Below are 27,797 nucleotides of genomic sequence, written 5' to 3' on the forward strand. Positions count from 1 at the left end.
GCTAGTCTCAGCTATCGGCTTGTCAACCTGCTGTCTTTGAACTCTGAGCCAGAAAAAGCTGGATCCGATCCTGGGAAACTGTGAGAAATTATCCAGGACTGGATCCAGCTTTTTTTTGGCACCCGGAGGGAAGTGGCAAGGAGCGTCATGGAGTTCAAAGGCAGTGTTGGCTGACAAGCCGACCATCAAAACCAGTCAAGTGCTATTACAATAAATTCGCTTATCCCTAACTAGAACCCTCAGAACAGATGGTCATAGATACAGGAGAACCAAAGTCACAACCTCACAATTATGAACTTGATGAGATTGAAAAAACACACAGCTCCGACAAATCAAATCAATAATTCTGCAGTGTTGAACCAAAGGCATTCCCCCAAGATTCAGTCTTGGGTAGCTTTTATGTGGGTTAACCCATGAATGGGGCTAAGTTAGGTCTAAAACTTAAAGGGGTTGTCTGGCAAGCAAGTCACAATCATCGGGTGTGGACGAAACACACCTGCATTTCAAAAAATGAACGCTGGTAAAAAAGAGGGCTTTAGGTCGCAGAACAACCCATTTAAAGTGTCATTAACTCCTTCCATCCGTATACATTGTGTGCCTGAAAGAGGTTGTCCACCTTCAACTAACAGGATATGGGACAAGAAAAAGATTGTGGGGGTCTGAGCTCCTTACCCCCACTGATCTCTAGAACAGCCCTCTGGCTCCTTTGTTAGAGCGGCGGCACGTGACCTTCAGCTCTATTAATTCCTGTGGAGCCGCCAGAAAGAGCTGAGTGCTGTACAGATCTGCTCTTACAGACATTTAGAACTTTGGTGCTGTTAGAACCTGCCTTTTTGTTATGTCTTATCTCAACCAGTGTGCACCCTGGCCATTGGTATTCAATTTGAGATACCATCTACCACCAACCAAGTTGATCCAGGGATTTTTACCTACACAGACATTGAGGCTCAGAGAATCATCGATGGCCTATCTTTTAATGAATCCTTTCTTAACTCTCCTTCTAGTAAGTTAGTAAGCTAGTAAGTAAGTTCTGAATTGCAAATAAGAGAATGAACGTAAGAGATTGATCTCATTGGAGCTACAACACTGACAGAATACTCCAAGGGGACTAAGACCACATTTGAGACCCAATCTGTTTCCAGATAACAGACCATTCTGCTAGAAGTTTGAAGCTATTGTCAACAAATTTTGCTATGACCTGATATTACTAAATATCGAGTACCTTAGCCCAGAGATACAGATTTGCAAGAAATCCATCTTGTCACTAAAAGAACAAATGAGTGCCGTACTACCTTCAACCAAATGGGCTAATATTAAAACCAAATGTGATGACAACATTTCCAATTTCCGGAAGGACATCGAATAAGTGAAAAGATAAAAGTGAAACTATGATATTGAAACCTACACTAGGAGATCCAGATATACAATGACTGAGTCAGATACTTCTGCCGAAACCGCTGACACCAGATGCACTTCACTTCCTGCGCCATCCACAACATCGGTTCCATGTTTCTTCATCTTTGGGGTGACTATTACAGACAATGCCAGGGGACCGCGATGGGTCTAATGTTGCGCCTACATACGCTTATGTGTAAATGTCCAGGTTTGAAGAGGAACACAGTTATATGTCACCCTATATGTCACATGTTCACTGCTGGTACAGGTATATTGATGACATTTCCTAGTTTTGAATTGCCCCCCTAAAATCCTTCTGCCCTTCCTTGACTCTATCAGTTGGATACACACACATTTCACTGCATCTTACTCAACCCAAGAAATACAGTTTATTGACACACTGATTTACAAGGTGGGTGACAAACTTGGATCTGACTTATACACCAACCCAACAGACAGTAACAACTTACTGATATACCTTAGAGACCACCCCAAAAACATGATGAAGTCTCTGCCCTAGAGCCAACTTCTCAGGGTCCACAGAATTGTTAGTGTGTGCAAGGTATGTGTGACTGTTTACCAGGGCTGTGTGAAACTTGGACATGCTATAGAGAGTTGGTATAATGTGGACTGTCCGATTCTTTGTGTTGGGTTTTGCCTAATTATATGTAGTTCTACTAATATATGTGTGAAGAAGTAAATGTTGACAAATATTGACTTCGTGCAAGGTGTGCGTGACTGTTTATCAGGGTTGTGTGAAACTCATATTCTATAGAGAGTTGGTATAATGTGGATTGTCCAATTTTTTGTGTTGGTTTTTGCTCAGTTACATATAATTCTTCTAATATACATATGAAGAAGTTAATGACAAATATCAATTGCGTTTACACAGTCGCACATACATTACCTTGCACGCAATCAATATTTGTTGCACACATATTATTAGTTTAACACCATTATTCATACACACACATAATTTTTGTCAGTATGACCAGGGTTGTGTGAAACTTAAACATGCTATAGAGAGTTGGTATAATGTGGATTGTGCGATTCAATGTACTGATTTTTGCTCAATTGTATATTTGGTATATATTATTACAATGTTATGTGAACTTAGCACTTGTTGTGCACCTGCATCTCACCTCTCAGTTTTCACTTTGGTTAGCATGATTGTATGAATACACTGTTTAACTATGGCACTTGCACTTATGCACTGGCACTTTTTTAGTATATACTATATAACATAATTGTCACTAGAGTTGAGCGAAACAGCTTGTTGCGCAAGCTTCACAAATTTTCGGTCAAACTCAATAAGATTCATGAAGAAATTCATTAAAACAGCCAAACCTATAGTAGCTACAATACTGGAACTCTTACAGATGGGTGAAGATGTTAAAGCATGTTGTTGTAAAGGTGTCAAAAATCTGAAAAAATCAGACAATTTAAAAAAAATTGTCAGTCAGTCATCCAATTTCTGCCATTCCTCTCCTCTCTGTCCCTTTATCACTCTGTTAGTCTCTCCCTGCTCTGCTCTATCTGCCTACTTCCATCCTGCTCTCTCCTCCACACACAGCTGACTGTCCGCCTCCGTAACCGAACTGCCATATATAGAGGGGGAGGTGCTGATATCACAGAGGGGCCTGCAGCTGATTGGACGGGTGCTAGGGATTATGGTTAAGCCCTTTCTCCCGCCCAGTGATGCTCCAGACAGCATGCACTACCGTCATTTTGTGTTTTTCCAAATTTCCTTAACGAATTAGAGAGAAATAGCTTCGCAGAACGAAGTGATTTGACAGCGCAATTTGCAGCAAGTCTTGATTCGCCAGATTCGTTTTGCTCATCTCCAGTTGCAGTTTATATCAATAAAGGAAAATCATATGGCTCTAAAGATTATATATCTGTCATATTTGTGTTATTCATGCAGTACACTATGAATACCGGATATACTATCTATGCGCTGATCAACTTATATTGGGTACCTTGTATAACAGCTAGCATGTGTTATAATATAATTGCCGTCTCTGCTTATCATGAGCACGTACGGCACAGCTTAGGGTAAGGAGTGATATTTCTGGGATAGGATATGTTTTGCCCTGCCCTTGCCGATTACCAAGATGGTGGTCGTCATTTCAGTTGCATACTTCCAGGGTTGCATATTTACATCTGGCGGGTGCCATCTTGGGATGCTGGCACTCTGCACACCAGAGCCAGTACTAGCGGGACTACTGTCATACAAGTGAAGCAGGTTATCACTTCAGTACCACCTCAGCACCTCCTGAGGAAGCCAGTTGAGGCGAAACATGAGGTGGGGTCCCCTCCGTTCCATTAAATACATGGTGTGGTCAGCATGATTCAGTACTATGGGTGACTAATGTCTGGTCTATTTCTTGGTAATTCATCTCGGTTACATTGTTAATAGCTGCATGTACTTATGTTGTAATTTTTGTACTTCACTCATCGATGTGTTTTGCTGCCGCTTGCACATATATCTGGCTATTTAGCACTTTATCTGGGCATAGTGATCATATGAAATTGCTGGAGTTATTACTCATATAAATATAAGTGATATATGTGAATGGATCCGGAAATGTTGTTTTTATGGGGTAAATTTTATCGTTTTTTTATAGAATTATTCAATACAGACATTGGGGGTGATTTATCAAACTGGTATAAAGTAGAATTGTCTTAGTTGCCCCTGGCAACCAATCAGAATCCACTTATTATTCCTCACAGATTCTTTGGAAAATGAAAGGTGGAATCTGATTGGTTGCTAGGGGCAACTAAGACAATCCTACTGTACACCAGTTTGATAAATCTCCCCAATTATTTCTAGCATTTTCATTGTACTTTATTTGATGGGTTTATTGGTGTTAATTTTACAGTATAAACTAACTTGAGATTGTATTTGTAACGGTGCATTGGATATGTCAGAAACCTCTTTTGGATAACAAACAGCGCACTGGAATATACAGATGGTATGTGATATGTGATAAGGAGAAGAAAACACTTTATGAAAAACAGATGATACTGATTTATGTAGATTTTGCATGTAGTTTTTTATTGAAGTATTAATAATAAGTGTAAAGTTGTTTCAGCTGCATCGGGTGGAAAAGCTGTTTTGGCATAAAGCGGGCCATACACATTCACAGGGCCCAAGCAATCGGATACATATGCGGGGGAGGGGGCTGACACGACTTTGTTCCCTTTTCCCATTCATAGCACATACGCGGGTGGATGTGTGCAAGGGTGTTGGGGGAAGTCGAGAGAGAAAACTGTTGGCTAAATGAGGGTTCAGCAATCTGAGGATTAAAACCAGCTTATTAGAATGTGACTTGTTGCCTCAGTCTTAGGGTCCTATTCCACAGGCCGATGGGGGTTCAATTAATAATGTAAACGAGCGACGATCTGCTAGATCAGCGCTTGTTTACTGGGCTTATTACACAGCCCAATAATCGTTTAGCAAGGACTGCAGGGACATCGTTGCCGATGTTCTTGCAGCCCTTGTTTAAACACCATATTTTACCTAAACATGTTGCAGGTCTTCTCCTGCGCTTCTTCTTCCTCCCGGTCCCGTGCGCAGCAGCAGCTTCGGTGCGGCTTGTCTGAGCTGACAGACCGCTCAGCCAATGATTGGCCGCGGTGGTCCTGGCCAGTGATTGGCTGAGCGATCTGTCAGCTAAGACAGGCCGCACCGAAGCTGCTGCTGCGAGCGGGACCGGGAGGATGAAGGAGCACAGGAGAAGACCTGCAACATGCTTAGATAATGTATGGTGCTTGTAAAATCGTCGGTCGCCTGCCACGCACCTCTATTACACGTAGCGATGCGCGGTCGGTACCCGATGATTTTAGGCTTGAACCTAAATAAATGATCCGACAATGACACGGTCACCGGCTGATCGGTGTCTCTATTCCATGGAGCGATTATCGGCCAATTACCACTCCGTGGAATAGGACCCTTGGGAAATGTACAACCACATATCCTAAAGGTCCCCATACAGCTTAGACCAGGAATGGGGAACCTTTGACCCTCCAGCTGTTGCAAAACTACAGTTCCCATCATGCCTGGACAGCCAAAGCTTTGTTTTGGCTGTCCAGGCATGATGGGTATTGCAGTTTTGCAATACCCGCTGTAGGACCAAAGATTCCCCATCCCTGCCTTAGACTTTACAAGGGATATTTTGCACCTAATGGGTCTGAGATGTACAGAAAATCTGGCACCATCTGATATACTGTGAAAATGATTTAGCATGACTGATAGTGAGTGATAGAAATATCACATTATGTTCTGCTTTCCTTTGTTTTGTACACTATTTTCTATAGGCTTCTATATTTGCTAGGTTGAAGCAAGAAACCTTTTTTTTTATGAACTGTAAAGAAATTTAATTTAATACAATAAAAAATAAAGAAATATTATTCTCATCAAACATTTTTATATCCTTTAGGCTATGTTCAACAACGGCCGTGGCTATTAAGAAAATATATGTAATATTCCCCCCTATGGGATCCCGGACGGAGTGTATACACATGGTATACACTCCGGCCGGAATCTCTCGCGACGCCGTGAGAAACTGACATGTCAGTTATCTGCGGCTGCTATGCAATGAATAGTGTCTGCAGAAAACCCTGTCAGCTCACACTATGGAGCGAGCTTAGTGCAGTGGGGAGTTCTGGTGCAGGAGCGCACGGATGCGCCCGCATCAGAAATCTGCGGCTGCAAAGATCATCCGTCCGGTACTGCAGTATGCAGGATGATCTTTTCAGAGACCGGCCGTTCTCTTACGTAGTGTGAACATAGCCTTAGGGTGCATTCACATGTACTGTACAGGATCTGCAGCAGATTTGACGGCACAGATTTGCTTTGAGTCTGCAACTTCAAATCTGCACCATCAAAAGTGCTGCAGATCCTGTATGTGTGAACACACCCTTAGGGTGCGGTTCAGGGAAGAAAAAGAGTGCTGCACCTCACACCTATGGCTGATACTAGCACCTCTCGGCTGCATAAAAAACATCAGAATTCTGTATGTGAATTGATCAAGCCACACTGCCCCATGTACTGCGTGCAGGTATCTGATACACATGGGTCCCTACACTAAGTCCACACTGTGCCAGTCAGCGACCACCACCCCCGCAGGCGTGCACAGTCAGGGAAGGGAGGCCATGGAACGGCCCTGCAACCCCCATGCCACAGGACCAGACCCAAAAATGCCACACCAAAACCCAGCCAGCACCACCGGCGGAGGTTTTGGTGTGGCATTTTTGGGTCTGGTCCTGTGGCATGGGGGTTGCAGGGCCATTCCATGGCCTCCCTTCCCTGACTGTGCACGCCTGCGGGGGTGGTGGTCGCTGACTGGCACAGTGTGGACTTAGTGTAGGGACCCATGTGTATCAGATACCTGCACGCGGTACATGGGGCAGTATGGCTTGATCAATTCACATACAGAATTCTGATGTTTTTTTATAGATCACACGTACAGGATCTGCAGCAGATTTGGTGGAGCAGATTTGGAACTTCAGATTCAAAGCAAATCTGCAGCTTCAAATCAGCACCATCAAATCTGCTGCAGATCCTGTACATGTGAACGCACCCTTAAAGGGGATACCATCACACTGGGGGGGGGGCAACAGGCTGGGTCGAGGGAACCGTGCAGTGTTTTGAAAAAAGAAACATGCCAGAGGAATCGGCATGCTGGCACCAACAAGGCAATGTAAAAAAAAAAATTTAGTCTCCAGAGCACCCCTTCAACAATATGACTGTAGACATCATTCATAATCTTAAAAAGTTATTCCACAAGAAATTTACTTTTACCCTATCCACAGCATAGGGGAAAAGTAGGAAATCGCAGGGGGTCCAATACCTGTACCCCCCGGTTACGGGTATGACATGTGACGCAATGCTCTATCCATTCCTATTCAGCTGATGGAAAGAGCCAAGTTCATCGCTCTTCCGGAGTACTCGGCTCTTCCCGTCGCTCCATAGAAATGAATAGAATTCAGAATACAGATATGGAGATCAGCAGGGGGCACAGGGGTTGGAACCCCCATGATCTCCTACTTTTTTACCTATTCTGTGGAAAGGGGAAAAGTAAATTTTTCCTGTATCCTTACTGTGATCTTTCCAAACCTAGCAGATAAATGGGAAAAAAATTACGTGACCCTTAACAAAACCTTTTGTCTATGGATGATAATTCTTTGTAACTGCAATTGCTTTAGGATATAACATGTCACAGTAAGGATTAGAAAAGGCTGTAAAGTTTCCGAACCAAAGAGCAGAAGCCTGGCACTTCTTAAGCTTGCTAAGGAACACCTCCCAGATCCTCCTCTGAAACGTCGCCTCCTTCTGTAGATGAAATAAATGTGATGAGAGTTGTGGAGCAGAGTACAAGGAGACTCCAGGCGTGCACTTGCCTGCTGCTGGTGGGGATGCAGCTCTTCTCTGTGCTCTTCTTGCTGCTCTGTAGTGAGCTTTGCACTCTCTCAGCCTCCTTCCAGATCACTATCCTGCACACTAATGATGTCCATGCTCGTGTAGAACAGACTAGCAGGGATTCTGGCAAATGTGGCAACCCTGCAGATTGCTATGGAGGGGTGGCCAGGAGATTCACCAAGATCAAGGAGATCCGTGCCACCCATCAAAATGTTCTATTACTAGATGGAGGTGACCAGTTTCAGGGAACAATATGGTTCAATGTTTATAAGGGAGAAGAAGCTGCATCTTTCATGAACCACTTGCAGTATGACGCCATGGTGAGTGACAGCGAAAGTAATTGGCGGGTGAATATTTGTAAGGACTAGGTGGGCACAGTGTACAGATTTCTGATATAGACGAAAGAACTGTGCGTAGATGTCTGAATAGCAGAGATGATGTTGTTTACAGGTTGGCTATGTGTGGCACAGTGCAGGCGCGGAGAGGGATCATAGGTTATTGGCAAGCATTGTCTTTTACAGATGTATTGTGTTGGGTATATACAGATTTATTCTATGTGTAGCGATGAGCGTAAATGTTCGTAAATGTTTGTATGTTCGTACAAACATGATGCTAATTGTTCATGTTCGCCGATCACAAACAATTTGTTTAATGATCGGAATGGTTATAATGATCATTTATCTTGCGATGTACACAACTGCGCGATTTACACTTTGCCCCTGATAATCTGCACGCATGTGTGTAACTCTAGACCGAAACGGATGCAACGGTGTCATTTACACTTTGCACCTAATAATCTGCACGCATTTGTGTAACTGTAGACCGAAACAGATGCAACGGCGTAAGGTGCAAAGGCGTAATTTACACTGATAGGCAATGTTCACACAATGTAAATTCCGTTGTTACAAAAGCCGTGATTCCCACGGAACTTACGTAGTGCTGCCTTCTGAGGGAATCCCGGCCGGACTGTATACACATAGTATACGCTCCGACCAGGATCCTTAACGGCGCCGTAGAAAAATGACATGTCAGTTTTCTGCGGCCGCTATTCAGTGAATAGCAGCCGCAGAAAACCCTGTTAGTGCATACTATGGAGCGAGCGGCTGTGGCTGCACGCTCCATAGTGTGCAGTGGGGAGATCTGATGTGGGTGTGCACGGCGCAGCTGTTACTGCAGGGATGTTCTTTTCAGAGACCGGCAGTTCTCTTACAGTGTGTGAACATAGCCCTAATCTGTACGCACGTTCGTAGATTGAAATGTACGCTTCTACTGTACATTCGTTATATGTTCCTGAATGTTCGGCGGACACAAACCGATCACAATCTTTTTTTTTCTTTGTTTAATGTTCGTGTTCAGGAAGGATCCGAACCGAACATCGGGATGTTCGCTCATAACTATCTATGTGTATTACTAAAAGTATACATTTTCCAATAGGCTTGACTCAATTAAGGAATAGCACATTGTTAAATCAGGTACGCCATGTGTTGAACAGATGTATGGGAATAGTGTAGTTTACAAAATCTTCTTATTATGTGTAACTATTCAGACTCAAGTAGGCAGTGTGGAAAGATGAGCTTCTTTTGGCCGGCTTACTGGTGGTTTGCTTATCGTTCTTTGCATGACGTATTGTAGTATCTGGGCTCATTGTGCAACATGTCACACTCAGGTCTGCTACACTGACATAGTTACTGATACAACTGGATCCCAATTAGCTCATAAAAGAGAAGGTGATGCATGTACAGACTGTCCATTTCAGTAATACAGAATTCTTTGTATTAGTCATTAGTGTGATTTTCCAGTAACCTGTATCCCCCTCACTATGTTTTTGTTGTTTTTTTTTTGTTTGTTTTTTTGGAATCTATACACATTTCTTATGCTGTGGTATTTTAGCCTGATAACAGTTGACAAGGCTGATAATAAATGACAATGTCTGTATTGTTTCACTAATGTAGAGAGGCCATAAGGACTGTAAATTCTGATAACCCCTGCGGTTTTTGAAAGAGACCCATGCGGAGTGTAGCAGATGTAGCAGATCTGAATTTATCATTTGGGGTAATGTATAGTGAAATCACAATGTGGTTATAGTATCAACAAGTAGGGGTACATTTTGTGGATTATGAGTAAAACGTACAAAAAAACCTGCAAAGTTACTTCCCCTACAGTTTAGGATTGTGGGCTTCTTTTACAAGCAGTATTTTACTAATTTACTATTTAATTAGTAAATCTTTAAAGGGGTTCTCCGGCGAAATTTTTTTTCTTTCAAATCAACTAGTTTTAGAAAGTTATATAGATTTGTGATTTACTTCTATTTAAAAAATCTCAAGTCTTCCGATACTTATCAGCTGCTGTATGTCTTGCAGGAAGTGGTGTATTCTTTACAGTCTGACACAGTGCTCTCTGCTGCCACCTCTGTCCATGTCAGGAACTGTCCAGAGCAGTAGTAAATCCCCATAGAAAACCTCTCCTGCTCTGGACAGTTCCTGTCTTGGACAGAGGTGGCAGCAGAGAGCACTCTGTCAAACTGAAAAGAAAACAACATTTCCTGCAGGACATACAGCAGCTGATAAGCACTGGAAGACTTGAGATTTACAAGTAGAAGTAAATTACAAATCTATATAACTTTCTGAAACTGGTTGATTTGAAAGAAAAACATTTTCGCCAGAGTACCCCTTTAAGGCTATGTTTATACATAGGAGGGGGATTTACGAAGCTTACACCAGAGGCGTATGCCAGTGAGAAGGTGGAGGTTCGCCCATGCTCCCTGGCACACACCTCTCGTACGCCCGATGGGCGGTCTGGCGGAGCTTGGGGGGTTGATAAGGCGGGGCAGAGGCGTGGCGTATCATGATTTACGCCTGCTTGCAGGTTCAAATCATGACGCAAATCTACACCTGCTGGAAGCAGGTGTAGATTTGGTACGCTGGGCGCAGATTCGTGCGCCTGGATTCACCAAGAGGCGTATGCCTCTTTGTAAATCCTGGCAGAGAAAAGGGGTCAGGGCCTAATATAAGACCAGTGTACTTGTACGCTGGTCTTCGTAAATCCCCCCCCCCCCCCATAGCGTTTATTGGCACTACTTTGCCATAAATTAAATAATCACAGTAAAATAACACTATTTTTGGCTCAATTCTGTCAAAATTGTGGCAAAAATAGCGCTTATAAACGCTAAACGTTATGTGTGAACGCAGCTTAAGGCATCCAGAGCGTATCGCAGCAGTAAATACGCTGCGTATACGGTGTGTGTGTTTGTACCCTAAGGGTACGTTCACACTTACCGGATCCGCAGCTGATTTTCTGCTGCGGATCTTCAGCAGATTTCATTTAAATAACTGAACACAGCATCAAATCTGCTGCGGATCTGCTGCAGATCTGCCGCGGATCCTGTAGGTGTGAACGCACCCTAAAGGAAATTCATCTTTATAGTTTATTCAGGAGTCACCTCGCATGAATGTATATAGACTGGATTAGTAAAAGTGACAACCCTCTCCATTCTGCTCTGCTTAGTGTCACTTCTGGCGTTGTGTTTATGAACAAAAAGTCTAATGAGCGGAATCACGAGTTCCTTTCCAGATGCTTGTCCATATGACTAAATACATAGTGAAGAACTGGCATGTGGTATCATTCACTAAACTGAGCCCGAAATTGCATGTTTTCAAGGCTAGTAAATGGTTTCAAAGCAATATAATGTTCCTGAACTCACGCTTATGCATCCGATACTTTCAGTTATCGGGGAGGTATGTGAGTGTGTTTTCTTACTGTACTCTTTGTGGATAATGTACGTAGTGGTGCTGAATATAGAAAACAGCTGCATCCAAGCACTCATGTGCTCTTGTATCCATATAAGGCCCCGTTCCCACTGAGCAAAACTAGCGAAATTCCGCCGCGGAATGCCGTTAGCCTCCCGCTCATAATGGGAGTCTATGGGAGGCATGCGCTCATGCTCTATCCGCGCTGAAGAATGAACATGTTTATTCTTCAGCACGGGGAGAGCAGGAATTCCGCTAGTTTTGCTCAGTGGGAACAGGGCCTAACATTGGAAGGAGAACTGTGAGTAGGTGAAGGAGTGGTGTTACCAGTTTCTAACTTTATTTCATGGCACTGCCAATTTAAAGGGACTCTGCCAGCACCTGGGCTGGTCCCGAGGTGCTGACAGTGTAGCGTAAATGTGTGCCCCCTATTGTGTCTGTTATAGAGATGAGCGGACCTCGAGCATGCTCGAGTCGATCCGAACCCGAACTTTCGGCATTTGATTAGCGGTGGCTGCTGAAGTTGGATAAAGCCCTAAGGCTATGTGGAAAACATGGATATAGTCATTGGCTGTATTCATGTTTTCCAGACAAACTTAGAGCTTTATCCAAGTTCAGCAGCCCCCGCTAATCAAATGCCGAATGTTCGGGTTCGGATCGACTCGAAACCGAACCCGGTTCGCTCATCTCTAGTCTGTTACCTTTCTTGAAGCCATCGGTGCTGTAGATTTTCCACAATCTTGCCCAATACATTGGAAACAAGTGTCAAAGATTAGTAGCGGTGAGGCGTTTGTGCCACACTTTGGCACACCTCACCACTACTTCCTCCTCCCTGTTAGCCATGCATATTGATTTCGGCCGATCTCCTGCTTCCAGGTGACGTCATCTTCAGGTGCGCATGTGCCGTAGCTGGCAAGGGACCCGCGCGCTCTAACTTGCCAGTTCGCACCTGTGCCCTGGATCTACCCGATTTTCGCACTCCATGCCGGAATCACACACTCCAGGCGACATCATCTATAGGTGCGCATGTGCCGTAGCTGGCAAGGGACCCGCGCGCTCTAACTTGCCAGTTCACGCCTATGCCATGGATCTGCCCCGGTTTTCGCACTCCATGCCAGAATCACACACTCCAGGCGACATCATCTATAGGTGCGCATGTGCCGTAGCTGGCAAGGGACCCGCGCGCTCTAACTTGCCAGTTCACGCCTATGCCATGGATCTGCCCCGGTTTTCGCACTCCATGCCAGAATCACACACTCCAGGCGACATCATCTATAGGTGCGCATGTGCCGTAGCTGGCAAGGGACCCGCGCGCTCTAACTTGCCAGTTCACGCCTATGCCATGGATCTGCCCCGGTTTTCGCACTCCATGCCGGAATCACACACTCCAGGTGACATCATCTATAGGTGCACATGTGCCATAGCTGGCAAGGGACCCGCGCGCTCTAACTTGCCAGTTCGCGCCTGTGCCCTGGATCTACCTGGTTTTCGCACTCCATGCCGGAATCACACACTCCAGGTGACATCATCTATAGGTGCACATGTGCCATAGCTGGCAAGGGACCCACGCGCTCTAACTTGCCAGTTCGCACCTGTGCCCTGGATCTACCCGGTTTTCGTACTCCATGCCAGAATCACACACTCCAGGCGACATCATCTATAGGTGCGCATGTGCCGTAGCTGGCAAGGGACCCGCGCGCTCTAACTTGCCAGTTCGCGTCTATGCCCTGGATCTGCCCGGTTTTCGCACTCCATGCAAGAGTGTGCAGACCGGACAGATCCAGGGCGCAGGTACGAACTGGCAAGTGGGCGTGCGAAGCTCTGTCAGCTACAGCGCATGCCCGACCTTAAGATGACATCAGCAAGAAGCAGGAGGCCGGCCCAAAATTAATATGCACGACTAACGGGACAGAGGAAGTAGAGGTGAAGCTTGCCAAAGTGCTGCACAAACGCTTCACCGCTACTCCTCTTTGACACTTTAAAATGTATTGGACAAGATTGTGTAAAATGTACTACACCGATGGCTTCAAGAAAGGTGACTAACACAATAGGGGACACACATCTACACTACACTGTCAGCAATTCGGGACCAGTCCAGGTGCTGACAGATTCCCTTTAAGGACCTCTTACACAGAGCATTGTTTGCCCAAATGATTGTTCCTGATCATTGCCCGGAGTAACTATATCCAGCGATCTAACAATGAACAATAAAGTACAGCTTTGTCACTCATTGCATCTTTAATGCAGGCATTAAAATAGGAGTTTGGAGCGGCACATTTGCTCATGTGAACAGGGACTGCGCTCCCATGAAGAATGACATGAACAATTGTTGGTGTAAACCTCGCACAATCATTGGAGCATGGAAATAAAAGTAAACACGCACCAATAGACTTGATGTACCATCACTTGGCAGTTATTACAGGCAGTAAATGTGCCCATGTAAAAGAAGACTTAATAAGAGAACTAATGGAAGGAAACCGCCTAGAGACTTAAATGACATATAAGAAAACAAAGCAGCTAATCTGGTTTAAAGTGACGTGACTGAATATTACAGATAAGAGTCATCTGGGGAAAAGCTTCGCTGCCAAATTAAAACAGAGTTGTGCAGGACTTTATATACACTAACTGATTGCCTAGACATGGGATAAGACTTGAGATTTTTAAATAGAAGTAAATTACATATCAATATAACTTTCTGACACCAATTTATTTGAAAGACTGGAGTACCCCTTTAAAGCATGCCTGTGGTTTCAAGGGACTTTTCAGTATAAGTGTTGTGTGTGTGTGGGGGGGGCTTTGATAAATAAACAAAGGGTAAACAGCTACCCCTAGCAGCCAATCAGATTCCACCTTTCATTTTCCAAAGAGTCTGTGAGGAATGAAAGGAGGAATCTGATTGGTTGCTAGGGGCAACTGAGCCAGTTTCACTGTATAGCATGTTTGATAAATCTCCCCCATTATCTATATACATCTACATATAGCTATATATACACACACCAGCAAGACCACAGTTTTTAAAGCAGAGTGGCAGTCTGTAACCTAACCAACAAGCTGTGAACAATGGGAGGAAAAAAGCAGCATATCAGGAGATGGAGAAAAGTTTTTTAAGTACATATATTTGTAAAAAATATTCGAGTTGACAAGTCCAACAAATTTAACTGTTAATTAAGATGAGAAAACCGTATCCGCAGCGGATTTCATGCTGAGCGAAATCCGCTGCGGATACCTTCCCGTTCACTTTAATGGGATGACATACATTTGACATAGTATGTCAAAGTTAGCGCCCTTAGCCCTTGCAGCCCGTGTACATAATTTACCAGATACCCGCTCCGGCTTGCCTCGGGGGCTCCCGGCACTCAGCCAATCAGTACGCTGGCCTGCCACTGCACACTGATTGGCTGCGAGTATGGAATCTCGTTGAAGTGACAGGGAATGTATCCGCAGCGGATTTCGCTGTGAACTCGCAGTGTGAACTCTGCTGTGAATACAGTACATGTGAACCCACCCTTAAAGTCAATGGCGCGCATGGAATACATACAGTGCAGAAATAAGAAATTACTATACCTACAAACTTACAGAAATAAGTTTCTGTAACCCTTAATCATTGGAGGTAACTGCACGCAAAGTGGGATTAGGCTGGGACTACTCTTTGCCAAACGTGGTTATTATTTCCCTCTGCAAGGCTCCAAGAAATTTCACAATTTTATTTGATTATTCCTCCCATAAACATCACGTTCACATGTCTCACATTCCTTTACCAAGAGGTGCTTTCTCCTGTGCTCATTTAGTTCACTTAGAACTTTTACACAATTTTCATGTATTTGTAAAGACTTAAAGTGACACTGTCACCCCCTTTGTGCATTCTGACATCTCTACACAGGTGTAAAGGGTAAATTTAGCGTTTTTCATACCTTATTTCATATCATACGTCATGGTGTTTGTTCAAGTAAAAAGTGTCCTTTTATGAACTGCAGGTTGTATTAAGTGGGTGTGGCACCGTTGGCACCGCCCCCTTGACGTCCATTGGTTGGCCAACGTAAAGGGGGTGAGGTCTAGACCTTTCGGCCAGCCTGTTCCAATGGTCGGCGAGGGGGCGTGGTCAACTGTGGTGTTATGGGCGGGGCTAAGTGACGTTAATGCCGCGAGGCCCCACCCACTTAACACAATCTGCAGTTGATAAAAGATGACTTTTTACTTGAACAAGCACCATGACGTATGATATAAAATAGGGTATGAAAAACGCTAAATTTACCCTTTACACCTGTGTAGAGATGTCAGAATGCAAAAAGGAGGTGACAGTGTCACTTTAAGAGCAGCTCATTAATATAGTGGTTTGCCAATGCAGATCAGTGAGCAAAAAAAAAAAAAATGCTAAAAAATAGTTTATGGTAGTGTGCAAGTCCATCTGCTAATTGAGTGCTGGTGAACACATATGCTCAGTCACCCGTTCCCTGCATAAGAACTTCTTTACACTGCAAAGCAACCTGTAGAAATAGATAGTTTTCCCTGCTTGGTCTCTTGGGGTATGTGCACACTAGGGAATCCTTGTGGAATCCCCCCACGCGCGCATCCACGCTGGTCCCATAGGCTTCATTCTATGGTTTCCCAGATTCCGCTCATTCCTTGGGCGGACGGCGGAATCTGTCAAACCATAGAATGAAGCCTATGGGACCAGAGGATATGCGCGCGTCTGCAATTGGGGGCGAACTGCGGATTCCACAGCGGGTTATCCGCCAGGATTTCGTAGTGTGCACATACCCTAAGGGAGTGCATACTGTGGAGGTTACTAGTTCTTTGCTCTGGATCCCACAATATCAATATTTATCAGTTGCCAGAGGGAAAGGAGACTGATTCTATCCAGAATTCATCTCCAGCAGTACAGATTGGTAACAGCACTAACAGAGACAGACATGGAAGCAAAAAAATAATAACCCCTTCACTCCTAACAGCAGGTTCTCTATATCAGGTATCTCTGTTTTATATGTATGCGGTTTCCCATACAGGAGTGTGGCGTCTGGTTTTGTGAAAAGAAATCATGTGGCATTTTCCTTTTTTTTTTTTTCTTTTTTTTTTTTAATAAGTGCATGAGCTTTAGTAATGTCTACTTGCCTAAACAGGCATATATCCCCATGAGCTCATGAGTCTGGATTAAAACCTAGAACCCTCTGTCTTTAAGAATTTAGGTGTGTGGGGCTGGTCACGGAAATTAGGTCTTGCAGATTTTGATAGCATCTGCCAGCAGTCTAATATCCGTGAGACCTGGCTGACTCTCCCTTGAGAGATTCGAATGAGGGGGAAAGTTTTTTTTTTTGTTTTTCGGTCTGATTTTTTTTCTTCACGTACCTGCCAGATTTATAGGCTATATTAAGAGCATGGAGCATAGGAAGAAGTGCACGTTAATGGAGAATCACAACTAAGGCCGTGTTCACACGCTGTATGACACAGAACGGCCGGTTTCAGTGAAGATCATCCTGGCCGATACTGCAGCATCGGCCACATAAACTTCATTTATGTTGAATTGGGATGCAGGGGAATCCGTGTGTTCCCGCATCCCAATTCACCATTGCACACAATGGAGAGTGCGGCCAGAGCCACACTTTCCATTGTGTGAATTGTTTTGTGACATGTCAGTTTTTCTTGCGGCCGCTAGGGATCCCGGCCGGAGTGTATACTATGTAATTTCATTGATTTTAGCGCAATGCATATTTTGAATTAATTATGGCCATTTTTGCAAATCGCAACAACGGCCGTGATTAATTCAAAATATACTTTGTGTGAACATGACCTTAAAGTGTCTATGCATATAGCCACCTTTTGAAGGGGAATTACCTTCTCAACTAATATGGTTATACTTGTAGGGGACACATTATGGCTAGTCACCCAGAGAATAGGATAAAAAAACAGATGGTGGACCCTAAGCTGAAGCCCTGTCCACTGTCCCTGCCTACTTCCCGCAATCTGCCCTAAATGGCAGCAAGCAACTGGGTGACGGTCTCTAACCTGGTAGTATGTGGAACGTATAATGCAGACATGACAAACAACACAGTAAAGGAGAGTCAGCAATCCGTCTCACAACAATTGGGTAGTGCAGTACAAAAACAGAATCTAAATCATCTAACCTGCTGATAGTTCCCCTTTAATACCACACATGGCTTGGTGCTCTTTGCTGGCTTGAGTGCATGCATGGTCTTTTGCAATGTGCTATACAGTAGGTGCCATGTTGTTTGAGTTTCCTCATTAATCCTCTGTTTCTTTCTCTGGGCAGATGAAGCAGACTTGAGGGGTCGATTATCAGATCGTCAGTAAGTTTCCCTCCCTAAGGGATTTCTTGCTATATCCCCATATGTTTTGCTGCTGTAAAGGGACATAAGGGAAGTGGTTTTAAAGTGATATTGTTACCCCCCTTACTCTTTGTGTGGTTCTCATCCACAAGCTTACATGCTGCACAATACATACCTACATACATACAAAAAATCCCTTTAGTAATCAGTGGACAGTGTCATCTAGGTGTGAATTAGCCTCTGTTGAGCCTCCTCTCCTTTCCTCAGTCCATTGCTGTTAGCCAGACACCCTTGTGATGAGGTATAGAGGGTTGGTTCAACTAATGCTAAGCTTTGCCTTAGTGATTCTGTCCAACAATAGGGATGAGCGAACCAGCTGAGGTTCGGGTTCGTATGGACCTGAACTATCGGCTTCTGATTCCCGCTGTCTGTCCGCTCCGTAGAGAGGGTGGATACAGCCTGAGAGCCGCTTGGAAAACTGGGATTAAGCAATAGCCATAGGCTGTATCCCAGTTTTCCAGGCGGTCCTCAGGCTGTATCCACCCTCTCCACGGAGCGGGCAGACAGCGGGAATCAGAAGCCAAGAGTTCAGGTTCATACGAACCCGAACCTCAGCCGGTTCGCTTATCCCTATCCAACAATGATAAAACACACAGGAAATTGGGGTGACAATATCTCTTGTATTCCAGGAAAAAAAATTTACTTTTCCCCTATCCACAGGATAGTGAAAAAGTAGGAGATCGCGGGGGATCCAACCTCTGTACCCCCCGCCGAGCTCCATATCAGGCCCCGCCAGCTCTGTTATCAATAGAGCCATGGGTATGGAACGCGACCCGCGGCTCTATTCATTCCTATAGAGCGACGGAATGAGCTGCGTACAGCGTGACTTGCATGCACGGCTCTATTCATAATAGAGCTGGGGGGCCAGATACGGAGTGCGACGGGGGGGTACAGAGGTCAGAACCCCCCATGATCTCCTCCTTTTCCCCATCCTGTAAATTTTCCAGGAATGCCCCTTTAATGTAAAGGTTTTTTTTTTAGTTTAGTTTGTTTTTGTTTACTTTACCAATAGAGGACTCCATCCATTTTTTTTGGTCAAGTTTATACTTACACACAGTGGGAGTGGAGCTTGGGGCTTATTATATAAGCTTAAGCTTTGTCTACATCAAAGCCAACTCTTAACTTTTTTATAGTGGTCCTTATAGTTAAGGTGTTACCATATATGTGAGGGACTTTTTTTAAAATCTCTTAATAATTCTATTTTTTTATTTGAATATTTTTCAGTAACATCCCAGTTGGGGATGTTACTATGCAATCTTGGGTTGATGCAATAATCCTTTGGTACACCCAATATACCAAAGCATTATTTCCCATTGGTAGTAAATTGGCAGGCATTCTAGGCCATGTGTAGTAGGCATAGAGCCTTGGCTATCCTGGAGGCTTTGTGTTAGGTGATAACAGTGATTATTATTGCAGGGCGCCAGTGGTTTGCTCTGTCTAACCACGTAGATGCCTTTGTTAGAGTTAAACATATCATCTCTTTCCGTTTGTGTAATGCTTTTTTTGAAAAAATAAACCATAAAATTTTTCAATAAACTGTTGATTTAAAAAAAAATCAACAGCTTAATGACTGAAGCATTGCTTCTGCCTTTGTCGGCATGGGCACAGCTCCAACTTTTTACAAAATGATAGTTTTAGCTCTAGTCGATTGTTTTGCACATTTACATATAGCAATTAACATCACTAATGGAATCATTCAAACCACAACAATATAAACTGCCTCCAAGTCACTGATATGTCTGATAAGGGTGTTGTCAAAGCAATTTTCCTGAAAGAAGAATGACATTGTGAACTTTGTATTTTGAACTTTGATTAACTTAAGGATTTCATTTCCTGAAACGGAGTAGGATGGTATCTAAAGATTTCCTTAAAAAGAGAAATCGTTCAAAAGCAGTGTTATAATCATTGTTAACCTGGAGTATGTCCACACACAGGTCTTTACATAAACCCGTGAGAACAATCAATCACTTTCTGTTTGGCAAAAGTGACAAGTTTCTTGCAGTTCCTAATTCCACTGACATTCACTTATTTATGCCATATAATCCAGCTAATAACTAAAAACATGTATATGGGTTTCTCTAAGACCTACATGCCAACATTCATGCCATAAAAAGATTCATGTAATGTGCCATATTGCCCCAAACTATTTGTTAGTAAAAAAAACTCAAATAAACAGGTTGAAGATCGTAAGGTGCTTTCACACGTGCAAGATGCAAAGCGTTTTTTACCCTACTAATTCGCAGCAAAATCCAATGCGGATCCCTTGTCAGTTAATTTAAATGAGAAGACATACTGACTTCCCGCTGCGAGTATGTAAGTGCCGCCCCGTTAACCCCCCGCTGGGCGGAGCATACTGTACCTGCTCCATGCTCTGACTTGCTTTGGGGATTCCCGGCTCCCATCTGGACAGTCCGCTCAGGCAATTAGGGGCTGCGGCGGGGCAGCGCACTGATTGGCTGAGCGGGACGTCCAGCTGGGAACCCCCAAAGCACTCCGACCAGCAGGGAGGTTAACGGGGCGGCACTTATATACTCACAGCGGGATGTCAGTCCCGCTACGAGTATGTCTTCCCATACAAACTACAGGCAAGTGATCCACAGCGGATTTCGCAGCAAATTCGCAGCGTGAAATATTTACTGCGGATACGGTACCTTAAAGGGGTTGTCCAGACAGGACTCTTCAAAGCTTTATGCCCGGGAGGGGGTGAATGAAAAAAATAAATAAAAATGTACTTGCCAAATGGGAATTTTAAGGGCCCAATAAGTGGGTCTGTGCAAATGCAGATAATTAAGGATACAAGTTTATAATGCCATCCGTAGTTGTGGATCCACAATTACGGAGAGCAATACGGATGTGTGAATGGGGCCTCAACCCTTAGGCGACCCTGGACGTACCTGCACGTCCAGGGCCGCCTCCATGTGTTCAGAGCGGGGCTGCGCGGCTATTAGCGGGCACGGTCCGATCGCCGTTGACAGCTGCATCCAATTACTTGATGCCGCCATTCCCTGCTGTCTAGTGGGGTGGATCGCTCCTCCGGGGCGTTGATCCCGACTCGGCACTCGATTGCTTCCGGCTGCAGCAGCCGGAAGCAATCGATGTGCCTATCTCATCGATCTATGCTGCATATCTATGCAGCATAGATCTCAATGAGAGATCAGTGTACTTATACTAGAAGTCCCCCAGGGGGAATAACCCTAACCTAGAAGGGGGGCTTCTAGTATAAGTGTAAAAAAAAAAAAAAGTGTAATTATCAATAAAGAGCCCACTCCCCTTATAAAAGTCAGAATCACCCCCCTTTTCCCATGTTATAAATAAAAATAAATAAATAAACATGTTTGGTATCGCCGCGTGCGTAATCGTCCAAACTATTAATTAATCACATTCCTGATCTCGCACGGTAAACAACGCAAGCGCAATAAAATCCCAAAGTGCAAAATTGCGCATTTTTGGTCGCATCAAATCCAGAAAAATTGTAATAAAAAGCGATCAAAAAGTCGCATATGCGCAATCAAGGTACCGATAGAAAGAACACATCCTGGCACAAAAAATGAAACCTCACACAGCCCCATAGACCAAAGGATAAAAGCGCTATAAGCCTGGGAATGATTTTAAGAAACATATATTTGTTAACAATGGTTTGAATTTTTTACAGGCCATCAGATACAATTTCACCACACATTGAATTTTTTTCTGGTTTCAGGGTTTACTTTATAAAAAAAAAATTAAGCCTGTCATTGCAAAGTACAATTAGTGGCGCGAAAAATAAGGGCTCATGTGGGTCTCTAGGTGAAAAAATTCAAGTGCTATGGCCTTTTAATTGGCCCGGTTCTCTAAGGGTTAAAGGGAAAATATCAGCAGGCTAGACAAATCTAATCTGCTGCTATGTCACTATTGTACAGCAGACGCGGAAGATGAAGATTTGTCTTTTACCTTCCTCCTCAGCGCTGTGCCGTTGCAGTTAGTCATGTGCTCCGTAGTCCAGTGCGACCGTTAGGAGTAACGCAGCACCGTTAGGAGCATTTCCTGACCCCATAGCGCCGGTCTGGCTCTCTACCAACCAGCTCGCTTCATTCATTATCATTAAAAAGGGGCAGGCTGGCGGGGGTGGATCAGCGCTATGGGGGTGGGAAGTGCTCCTAACAGTCTTAACAGACTGTGGAAAAGACAATTAACTGCACCAGAATGGTGCCAAGGAGGAAGGTAAGAGACATACCTTCCTTTCTGTGTCTTCTGTACAATAGGGACATATCAGCAGGTTAGGTTCATGTAAGTTCCCCTTTAATTGAAAGCCTGAATGCATAAGGCCTGGCATTAAGCCACTACTACTAAGCTAGAGTACTTGGGTGTGTGTAAATGCCTAGCTGTCATTTTGAAGATTCCTTGTGCAGCATGAATTAGTGGAGCTGCTTCTCCCTACGGAGTATATTGTGAATTGGTTAGTATAGTTAATTGTGATACAATCCTGGAAGCTTCAGTAGTAGGTAATTTAGGTTACTTATTACTATGTTTATCAGACAGATAATTGCTGTTTTGCATTTTCTATATCAGTGAACTATGTGCTTTTTGTGATCATTGTGTTTTAAATGCCAGCTATGTCTTCACTTTGTGTGTATGGAAAGTCTAAACTTTAAATTATTGACATTTTTACTAACAAGCATGTCAGTGTGGGTGTTGGGAAAGAAGGCTGGTGGCCATTTAAGTTACTGATTACTATGTTTATCAGACAGAATAATGCCATTTTTGCATTTTCTATATCTGTGAACTATGCTTTTTGTATTAATTGTGTTTTAAATAGTCATTAAAAAACGTCTTGATCTGTGAGTGGTCAGACCCTGACAGAACAGGAGAAGAAGCGGGGAGACAACCGTGCTGCCGCATGCTCCTTTCCCCGCTCTGTGTCCACATAGACATGCATTGAAAGTCCTTCTAGGTCACATGACACAACACTGAGAGAAAATGCACTGCACATGGACTTATCCTGGCTCATTCTCCTGATTGGTCGCGGTCTGAACACTTAAACCACGGCTGATCAAAACTGTTGACATTCTCTCTTTTTTTTTAATTGACACAAAGGCTAGTAGTCAAGGCTGTCCAAGCTGAACACCAAGCCAATGGATCAATGTAGTAAATAGGTACTGCATTGATCTCTATGAGCAATCAAGTTATTGCTCATAGATGTCCCTTGGGGGCCTAAAAAAAAATCAATCCCATAATAAGGTACTGCATTGATCTCTATGAGCAATCAAGTTATTGCTCATAAATATCCCCTGGGGGGCCTTAAAAAATCAATCCCATAATAAAAGTTTAAATCACCCTCCTTTTCCCATTTTTTATTAAAATAAAAGGTGTTGGAAAATAAACATAAATATGTTTGGTATTGCCACGTGCAGATATATCGAATCTATTAAAATATAATGGTATCAAACGGTGAGAAAAAAAATGCCAGAATTACAATCATTCAATCAGTCAGTCAGTATCCCTGTAAACATGTCTACATACACAGTTTCTTATTAAGGGCTCGTTCACACAGAGCAAAAGCAGCTGAATTTCTGCGCTGAATCAGTGCTGAAATTTCAGCCGTTAAAATAGGTGCAGAGCTAATTTCCATTGTGTTGAATGGAAATTCTGCTCTGCAGTTCACACGGTGGAATTTCCGCACTGAACTAATCCGCTTTCCGCCAGAAGAATGAACAAGTTCATTCTTCCGCTAGCGGAAGCCTATACAAATCAATGGGGCTCTGATTTTCTGTTTCAGCGCGGAATACGCACGTATTCAGCGCGGAATACAAGCGTAATACAAGCGGAAATTACGCGCTGAATCAGCGCGGAAATGGGGAAAAAGGGGGAAGGAGGATTCTAGTATATATTCTGGTATAGTCTAGTTTACTCGGCAAATACTCGCTGAATTTCAGTGCTGAATGCATGCGGATTCAGCGCGGATTCCTCGAGTATTCCGCGCTGAATTTGTCAAGAGCTGATTACGAGCTGAACACTTTCCTAGCGGAATACGCAGGGATTCTGCTTACATTCTGCTTATATTCTGCTCGGAATTCAGCGTCAGTTGATTTCAGGCGGAAATATTTCCTCGCGTAATCCGCCCCTTTTGCTCTGTGTGAACGTAGCCTAATACTGCCAGCTAATATCCAGAAAAAACTGCCAATGACTTGCCCCCACTTTATGGTCTATATGGAGTTCAACAGGTAGCTAAGTGCCTTCCCTAGTTGGTTGCTTTATTAACTGAACGTAGGATTAACCTATGTTCACATGCTGTATAAACAATAGCCATTCCGTGTGAACGGCTGTTGTGTAACTAGTCAGGAACTCTCCTAGCAGTGTTTCTGAGCAGGAACTGATAGCTAGCAATGCTAACTAATGCTTACTGGCTATACCCTAACAAAGAGATTGATCATTCTGTGTAGATGGGACTGCCCTTCTTCTTCCCATAATCCTATTCTCCCCTCCTGTAGGCAGCGATACACAGAAAAGAAATAATGTGGAAGCACCAACAATAGCTACAAGATGGCACCTAACATCTAAGCACAGCACAGCCTAAAATGGCCCATTGAAATCTGAAGCAAGTTTGAACGATGGAACTTTAAATCAGAGCGGAACAAAGAAAGTTTGGTGCTTTCCTAGATGGTTTACACCAGTGCTTCTCAATTCCAGTCCTCATGGACCACGAATAGGTCATGATTTGAGGATATCCCATACAGAGAACACCTGTGATAAATTCCTGTTGCACTTCCTGTATAATTATGTCACCTGTGAAATACTAAGGACATCCTCACAACATGACCTGTTGGTGGCCCATGAGGACTGGAATTGAGAAGCACTGGATTTAACAATGTACAGTGGTAAAGAAAGCAGTAAGTTCATAAACCTCTGGTCTCCATTCAGGTCAGCAATAATATCATTGGCATAATTGGCATGCTTGGCCTTAAAATGTTTTGACAACCGTTCAAAATGAGTTTAAAAATTAAAAAACTGTTCTACAATCTCTGTTGGTTGGAAGATAAGTAAAAATAAAAAATGAAAAGAAAAATGCCCACCATGCTTGGCATGGTGTATGCCTACGAAGCAGACTCAAGATACTACAAAACTTTATGTTCAGTGAAGATCGAGATGGTAACTTTTGTGGTCTCCAGTAGATGTTACCATTCCTCCAGAGCAAGTTTCACGTACAGCTGATCAATGCTCACTATTTGAGAACTTCTTGGAGAAGAAGCTACAGAAATGTTCAATTTCTTTCAGACTGTTAAAAAATAACTCCTCCGTTTCTCCAAAAAGTATAGCTTTCTTAGATCAAGATAAAGAACCGGAGCAATGAGAAGCATATGTTGAGGTGGGGAAAAAAAGGTTTGAACTGCTATTCCTGAATATTTTCCTCCTTTTCAGTGAGGGCAGTGAGAGGAGCGACCACCTGAGAGAAATGTGGAATGAATACTGTAATTGATTACAGAGTCTTGGGACCTACAGGTTGAGGTCAGTTTTACATAACAAAAAGTTTGACTTGATCCATATTTTTAAACACATAAGTCTTTGGACATATAAAGAATTCTGTCAGAGCTGATGTAATTTTAAACGGACGTGAGAGCGATAAATTTTGCAGATCTTGATGTAGAATATTGTTTTTCATATGTAAAGTCCATTCATCAAATAAATCAAACCATTAAAAAAGCCTGAGGAAGAGCGTCGGCGAAGATGAACAAGACAAACAAACTCTGTCCGCAACAAAGCATGGAAACAGGGACACCCGCACCTGGACAACCAACCTCCGAAACCTACATGCCTCTGTGCATCTCTGAGGGAGCCACTCTCTACCATGCAGAATACCACTTGAGTAGCTTCGTCTGCTTCTGCATCATTGGTTCTCCAGAGGTTGCCTCTAAGCAAGCCTGTGGCAAAGTTGCTGTGGTGGCTAGCCACTATTTCATACTTTAATGAAACATCCAGCACAATTTTTCATGCAGATGGACTTAATGACAAGGATTAGTCGCTGCTGAAGACCATTCACCAAGTTCACAGTCCGGGGCCTAGCCTATCACAAGAGTACATATTCCCCCCCAAGAAGGGGATACTGTGAAATGCAATATGTTCCAAGCAGGATTTTAGAGTCGCAGTTCATAGAATAGTCACCAACTGGCATCAGTTACTAATTGGTGGACAGTCCACTCAGCCAACCACTGGCCACGGATGTTGTCCCTTCCCAGTCAGCTTGTGATTGGCTAAATGGGCATCACTCTACAGGCGGCTGAACACACCAGAGAGCCACAAGAGGACACCAGGGGACAGGTGTAAACATTTTTTTCCCACATGTGCGGCTATCATCTTCCAAAACCTGTCCGAACTTTGCAAAAAGTTTGGTTCGGTTGCGAACTGAACGTTTTGCAAAGCTCAGAACGAACCTGGGTTCAGGAGGCTCGGCTTGCTCCTCTCTAGTTGTAACCTCATGGCCACTATACTGTACATAGTTACTATGGAACCTTATCTATGTATAAAGTAAAATAGCTTACAGCCCTGTACATTAGAATGCTCTAGTTTGTACAAATGTTAATATGTTATGGACCTAAGAGTATATATTAACCAAACAAATGTGTGTGGTAGCAAGCATGTTTTTGAATCTGAAAAGAAAATAGGGTCCCAGTTCGGCCATAGTTAAGTTTTAATTTTTGAGGTATAAAAACACAAACTACATTCTATTTGTGAAGAAAGACTAGTCTTATTCCATATATGAATATACTGCTGGATAGATATTTAAAAAAAAGATGGGGGTCTGGGAGGTATGTGGGCCAACTACAGCAGCTGGAGGGAGGTATACAGTATTGAGGCCTAACTACAGGGGAACTTACTGTGCAGGAGCCCAGCAACAGTATGACATATAGGGTGGGACCATAGTGTAGGGGCATACCGTGTTGTTTAGAAAATAAGACCTAGCCATTTTTTTAGAGAATAAAAAAAGACTGATTTATTTTCTGAGAAACGCAGTATGTAATAGTTTTTCTGGGGGGAAAAACTTTAAAGGTGTTGTCTGCGAGTTTAATAAATAAAGCCAGGAAAATAAAAAGAATAACGGAGAGCAATAGTGGTGGTGGTCGTGGTGGGGGGCAATGTTTGTTTTTATTTCTTATAATATGTCTTGCAGCTTTTTTTAATTTCTTAAATTTGTTGAAGTCTATTTTATCTTCTATATTATTACTTCTATATATTACATCAAGGGATTTTTTACACAGTTGCGTTTGTTATGTAACAGCAATATTAATCCCCTACTTTGTTTAGGCTCTGGGAAATCATGAATTTGACAATGGAGTATCTGGTCTTCTGAGCCCATTTCTTATGAATGTGAAATTCCCTGTTCTGAGTGCCAACATAATATCGGACTCACACATTGCATCTAATATCACTGGATATTTTCAACCGTATAAGATTCTGGATGTTGGTGGCGAAAAAATTGCAATAGTTGGATATACCTCAAAAGAAACCCCAGTATTATCTGATCCAGGTAAACCCACTTGATTCTGCCTATGCCACAATACTTTGTGTGCCTAATGTGCTTTAAAATGATCACTTGCTAATTAGGAAATATAGTAGTATACACAGGATGATCCAAATGTAGGTGGACAGTAAGTGTAATAGGGTTATGAAGGGGGAGATTTATTTAACATGGTGTAAAGTGAAACTGTCTCAGTTGCCCCTAGCAACCAATCAGATTCCACTTTTCATCCCTCACAGACTCTTTAGAAATTAAAAGGTGGAATCTGATTGGTTGCTAGGGGCAACTGAGCCAGTTTCACTTTACACCATGTTTGATAAATCTCCCCCTTCATAACCCTATTACACTTACTGTCCACCTACTTTTGGACCACCCTGTATATAAGGAAATATCTAAACATT

General features: G+C 43.3%; 1 protein-coding gene across 1 annotated transcript in view; it reads left to right on the plus strand.

Moving 5' to 3' along the window:
• Positions 1 to 7,763: 7,763 nt before the first annotated feature.
• NT5E (5'-nucleotidase ecto) overlaps positions 7,764 to 27,797 on the plus strand; it is a 51,369-nt gene continuing 31,335 nt past the window's right edge. Inside the window, exons 1-2 of the mRNA XM_069974706.1 lie at positions 7,764 to 8,139; positions 27,183 to 27,405. Coding sequence (XP_069830807.1) covers positions 7,816 to 8,139; positions 27,183 to 27,405 — 547 coding nt within the window. The 5' untranslated portion in view covers positions 7,764 to 7,815. The remainder of the gene's footprint in view (positions 8,140 to 27,182; positions 27,406 to 27,797) is intronic.

This window comes from Dendropsophus ebraccatus, chromosome 6, assembly GCF_027789765.1.
Source record: "Dendropsophus ebraccatus isolate aDenEbr1 chromosome 6, aDenEbr1.pat, whole genome shotgun sequence".
Taxonomy (NCBI): domain Eukaryota; kingdom Metazoa; phylum Chordata; class Amphibia; order Anura; family Hylidae; genus Dendropsophus; species Dendropsophus ebraccatus.